Here is a 5776-nt window from a genome sequence, read left to right as displayed (position 1 = left end):
TTTCTTTCATACTTTTTATATTGCATTTTAATTAAATAAAAGAAAACACAATCATCGTTCTACTAGTAATATATTAATACTTCTTTTTTGTATACTTTCTATATCCGCCATTAAAACACACACACACACATTCTCTTCCTCTCTCTCTCACTTGTTACATTTAAAACATGTTACCATATTGGATAATGACCCAAGATTCATAAAACTTTAAGCAACTATTTACTCATATATAATGAATATGTAACAGTATATTTTTAGTGCATTCTTGAAGTTTTGCTTTACAAAGATTCTGATTCTTGTTTTTTTTTTTTTTTTTTTTTTTTTTTTTTTTTTGTCGTTTGAGATTTTTAAAAGACAACAACAAAAGTGTTTTAAAGTGTGTTTCTTTTGTATGTTTGTGAAAAAAGTTTGGAACTTTTTGAAGTATGGTGCAGAAAGAAGATATGTTTGGAGTGTTTTGGTTTTTGGTTTTGATGATATTGTTGAATGTATCTTCTGCTACACTTTCACCTTCTGGTGTCAATTATGAAGGTTAGTTCATATGTATATATATGTATATGTATAATTGTATATGGTATGCAACTATGTATTTTGGTTTTTTTTTATATTATGTTCATTATGTTGAATTTAATGAAGTTATGGTGGGGTTGGTAGTTAATGAAGTGAAATCTTGTAGTAAGTAAGGAATACTTGTTATGCTAGATCTAGCAACTTTTATATATGTTCCTTTTTAGAATTATTGAAATTTAATTCAGAGGAGTAAAAGGCATAAAGTATTTTTGATCAAGTCTTTGACTCATAAGTACACGGCTTAACGGGGTTATCTAACCCTTTTTTTGGCCACCCAAGATGTTTAACTAGTAAGGTTCGAACATGAGGACTATTGTGAGCATAGTAGGATGTCTGACCACTAGGCCACCTTGGCAATATCTCATAGGAGTAAAGGGTATGATGTACCAGTATATATTTACCAAAATGAAAATAAAGTATGTAGTTTGTGACTAAAGGGTTTGAAACTACTCTATTGTGTGAACAAGAAATAGTTGGACCTAAACTGAACATACGTTTATGATAGTATGACTTGTGTGATTATATATAATGATGATGTTTGTATGTATATATTTGATGCAGTGGTGGCTCTAATGGCTATAAAGCAGAATGTAAAGGATCCACATAATGTTCTTTACAACTGGGATTTGTCATCTGTTGATCCTTGTAGTTGGGGGATGATTACTTGTAACTCTGATAGATCTGTTTCTGCTTTGTAAGTTTTTTTTTTTATTATAAATTTTTTAGCCTTTTTATAGGGGGTGTTGCATCTGCATGCTGAATTCTTAATGTGTTTTTTTCATGATTATCAGAGGGCTGCCTGGTCAGAGTTTATCTGGGACGATATCGCCTGCAATTGGAAATCTTACTAACTTGCAATCTATGTAATCAGCTATACCATATTTTACCCAACTGACTATCGTTTTTATGCTGGGATAGACCTAGTTACTAGAGATCACATGTTTTTTTTTCCTGTTTATTCATGAATGGGTTAATTCAGGTTATGTTTAATAGAAATAGCTAAATATGAAACAGGTCGAACCGAGAAAATGTATTTAATACGCTTAGAGCATCCTTCATAAAAAAGTTCTAATATTATATTATAATTGAAGTATTAATCCTTTTACATATCATACTTGATGCATTTTGTTAAGGAAAACTTATTAACTTGTTTGGACAGAAGGTGTTCATAAGCCCCACCTGACTAGCTGTTTTAACCTGTCTAAGAACTACTTGTTTTGAACCATGTCTGATCAGTCCATTTCCCACCTCTAGTCATGATAATATGGTTGTCTGCTGACTGTTGATTATTTCTTATGTTTGTGCAGTACGCTACAGAATAATTCATTTTCTGGTCCAATCACTGGCGCAATTGGGAGATTATGGAACCTACAAACACTTGATCTTTCGGGGAATAAGTTCAGTGGTGAGCTGCCTAGTTCTTTGGGTGATCTCAGGAACTTGAATCTGTTGTAAGTTTTTATTGTGTTTTGTCTTTTGATCTTTATGCATGAAATGGTTAAGGTCTGTAACTTGTAATATAATATTTTTAATTTTGACTTGTCTTTATGCTCAAGCTAGGCGGTTAAACAACAATAGTCTAACTGGACCAGTTCCTAAATCGTTATCTGAAGTTCAAAGCCTCACTCTTGTGTATGTTTACTTACCAAAATACATTCCATACTTTTATTAGTTTATTGCTAGTATGCATATAATGTTACGGCTAGATGTTAAATGAGTTATGTTAATTTTCTTGGTGTAAATAAGAATTGATCATGTTCTTATATGTAGAGACCTGTCGTATAACAATTTGAGCGGTTCTTTGCCTAAAGTATCAGCGAGGACATTCAAGTGAGTTTTCTTTTTTTAAATCATTGTTTTAGTAATTATCCTATTATTATGTTGCGTTCTGATAATTACATTGTTTTACTCAGAATTATTGGCAACCCTTTACTATGTGAGCGTACTTCCGAAAATGATTGTTCAGTCGTTTATCCCGAGCCTCTGTCTTTTCCGCCGGATGGTATCACAGGTATCTATCACATGAACATCCTTGTATATTTCTGTATAGTGCCAAAATGGGCAGGTTGGATAATGGTTCAAAATGGGTTTGGCCTAATTGCATAGCAAATAGTGCTAATTTAAATGGGCGAGGATGACCCTGAACATTTTTATCCAAGTGAAGAATGCATCAAATACATTACAAATACAACTTTATTAGTAGTTAACCTAACGGCTAAAGTTATAGATCAAGTGATTTATGAAGTTCTATGCTTTGCGTAACTGTCGGCCCGTTTCCATTTTGAGCTGACAATTTTATATTTCTCGCTTAGGATTAAAAACATAAGCCATATTGACCCATTTATAAGTAAACGGGTTGAAATCGTCACTTAAATTATATGTCTACCACATGAGTATGATTTGTCAATTGTTGATATGTTGATGTTTTCCTTAAGCAGGGGAATCCTCATCAGGGGGGAAAAGTCGACATCTGGCTATTGCCCTTGGCACAAGCTTTGGTGCTTTGTTACTACTAATCCTGATTGTTGCGTTGCTTATTTGGTGGCGATATAGGAAGAATCAACAAATTTTCTTTGATGTAAATGGTAAGTTATATATTCTTGTTTTATTTGTGTGGATCTGGTTTCTTGATCTCAATCATATGCCCAATGTGGATGTTACTCCCTCTTACCACAGCTAACAAAGGTGGCAAAATAGGTGGGTCAGGTCGGGTTGACTTAAAACACTTATTGTCCAAACACATCTGATTAACAATGTACTAATTTAGTGTGTCAATAATGATTTCAGAAACTACATTGATATAGTGATGATCTAGTTAATATGTAAATGTTTTTTTTTTTTTTTTTTGAATATGTAAATGTTGAGATTGCTACCTCTACAACTAGTATTGGCCGTTAAAGCTCTAAACATCCATAGGCTCTGATAACCTCCATTAGATGTATGATTTTGTTTTCTTGATGCCTAATCATTGATTCATGTAAACAGATCAATATGATCCTGAGGTATGCTTGGGCCATTTGAGGAGGTTTACATTTAAAGAACTACGGGCCGCCACAGACCATTTCCATGTGAAAAATATTTTAGGTAAAGGTGGATTTGGAATTGTTTACAAGGGGTTATTAACAGATGGCACTACAGTGGCCGTTAAAAGGTTGAAAGATGACAATAGTTTTGGGGGTGAGATCCAGTTTCATACAGAAGTCGAGACCATCAGTTTGGCCGTTCATCGTAATCTTCTGCGCCTTTGGGGATTCTGCTCAACTGAAAACGAGCGGATTCTAGTCTATCCCTATATGCCAAATGGCAGCGTTGCTTCTAGATTAAAAGGTTCGTACCATGTTTGTAACAAAATGTCAAAATCCTTTACAAAATTATTTTATTGCAACTCCAATAAAACTTCTGGATATTCTACTAGGCCTTTGTGGCAAGCAAACCTTCTTTTTGGTTATAAAATTGCGCATTCTTGTGAATAGAATTCCGCATTTACAAGAATGATGTTTTGCTTACGACACCATATTAGCATGTAAATCATATTCCATGAACTAAATTTATACATTTGATTGTGGTTTTACCAGATAATATACATGGTAAGCCGGTATTGGATTGGGGGAGAAGAAAAAATATTGCTTTAGGCACAGCAAGAGGTTTATTGTATTTACATGAGCAGAGTGATCCAAAGATAATTCATCGTGATGTTAAAGCTGCTAACATTCTTTTGGATGAAGACTTCGAGGCAGTTGTTGGTGATTTTGGGTTAGCTAAGCTGTTGGACCACCGTGATTCTCATGTGACCACTGCGGTTCGTGGTACAGTAGGTCACATTGCTCCTGAGTACTTGTCAACGGGTCAATCATCAGAAAAAACTGATGTTTTTGGTTTTGGGATATTGCTTTTGGAGCTAATAACGGGTCAAAAAGCCTTAGATTTTGGAAGAACGGCTGCTAACCAGAAAGACATAATGCTTGATTGGGTACTCTTTTCTGTTCATTCTTAGTACATCAAATATTCACATTAAGAGAGACTTTCTAAAATCGTCATTTATAATTTTTTTTGTTAATAACCTTCACGGAAGCAAATTGAACCTGCTCCCTTACTGGTCTTTTTGCGATATGTTTCATCTCTGATGGATCAAAAAGATAAATAAGTTGCACTTAAAAGGGATCATGTGAAATGGGCGGAGTGGGTCAAAAGTCATCCAAAGTGTTTTATCAATGGACCGCAACTTCGTAAAATCATCCTATTCAAACCGTTAATGCTTTGATAGTGATGTTTTTGCAATTGGATTTTGTATTAACATTTTATCCTATCCGGGTCTGTTCTGCAGGTAAAGAAGCTACATAAAGACGGGAAACTGAACCTGATAGTCGACAAGGCATTAAAGAACAGTTTTGACAGAGTCGAGTTGGAAGAAATGGTTCAAGTAGCACTTTTGTGTACCCAATTTAACCCTTTGTATCGACCCAAAATGTCTGAAGTATTGAGAATGTTGGAAGGAGAAGGGTTGGTGGAGCGATGGGAGGCGTCCCAATCAATTGAAACACCTAGGTTTCGAGCGTTAGAAAGTTTCCCACGTAGATATGCAGATTATATAGAAGAGTCTTCACTTGTATTTGAAGCAATGGAACTTTCGGGTCCACGATGACCCATAACACTCATGGTTCAACACGCTTGTGGTGATGTTTATAGTTTGATGAATGCATGTAGTTCATATGTAAGAAAGTTAAAAGGAAATCTAGTATTACAGTGGTTGCTCTGTGCTTTTGTTCATATAGAAAATCAGGCTTCACTGCTCTTGTTATTGATCGGTTTTCTAAATCATTGTACTTTATTTTTTTGTGTTGTATACTTGTATATACTTCAAATGCACGGGGCATTAGTAACACATATGTTTGTAACTATTGTAAGTCTAGAATCGGGTCAAATTATACAACCTTGGCTACTGATTATTATCTACTAATGGAGTCTATACTCTATACTCCCATAGCAATTTGGAATCACGTTTTGATAATTACGGAGCATGTTCTCGGTACGCATTAATAATGTTGGGAATATTTCTATTGAAGGGTGCCAACCTTTACAAAAATACTGATGTGCTATCACATGAGGGTCACCTACTTGGACTTAACGGACTAAAATAAATGGTATCAAGTTTGTAGTTTGCAACAAAATTAAGTTATTTGGACATTCGTTTTTAATGCTCAATGCT

At 34.5% G+C, this 5776-nt stretch overlaps 1 protein-coding gene across 2 annotated transcripts; it reads left to right on the top strand.

The window, feature by feature from the left end:
• The first annotated feature begins 386 nt into the window (after positions 1-386).
• Positions 387-5368, top strand: LOC122596242 (protein NSP-INTERACTING KINASE 3-like). 2 transcript variants are annotated; one of them, XM_043768791.1, is made up of 11 exons: positions 387-531; positions 1132-1264; positions 1362-1433; positions 1878-2021; positions 2131-2202; positions 2341-2400; positions 2484-2581; positions 3009-3155; positions 3556-3897; positions 4146-4540; positions 4895-5368. In XM_043768791.1, exons 1-11 carry the CDS (start codon positions 426-428, stop codon positions 5210-5212), a joined length of 1887 nt encoding a protein of 628 aa, XP_043624726.1. In that variant the 5' UTR covers positions 387-425; the 3' UTR covers positions 5213-5368. The 2 variants fall into 2 exon arrangements, with proteins under 2 accessions (XP_043624726.1, XP_043624725.1); XM_043768790.1 differs by having other exon boundaries at positions 3006-3155.
• Positions 5369-5776: the final 408 nt, after the last annotated feature.

The sequence above is a fragment of the Erigeron canadensis genome, chromosome 4 (genome assembly GCF_010389155.1).
Source record: "Erigeron canadensis isolate Cc75 chromosome 4, C_canadensis_v1, whole genome shotgun sequence".
NCBI lineage: Eukaryota > Viridiplantae > Streptophyta > Magnoliopsida > Asterales > Asteraceae > Erigeron > Erigeron canadensis.
Note: the sequence above shows the minus strand (reverse complement) of the source record. Positions and strands in the feature narration are given on the sequence as shown.

Coding starts and splice junctions, on each gene's coding strand:
- LOC122596242 (XM_043768790.1), top strand. CDS start 426: ATGGTGCAGAAAGAAGATATGTTTGGAGTGTTTTGGTTTTTGGTTTTG. Junction 532..1,131: donor TTCTGGTGTCAATTATGAAG/GTTAGTTCATAT, acceptor TATTTGATGCAG/TGGTGGCTCTAATGGCTATA. Junction 4,541..4,894: donor AAGACATAATGCTTGATTGG/GTACTCTTTTCT, acceptor TCTGTTCTGCAG/GTAAAGAAGCTACATAAAGA.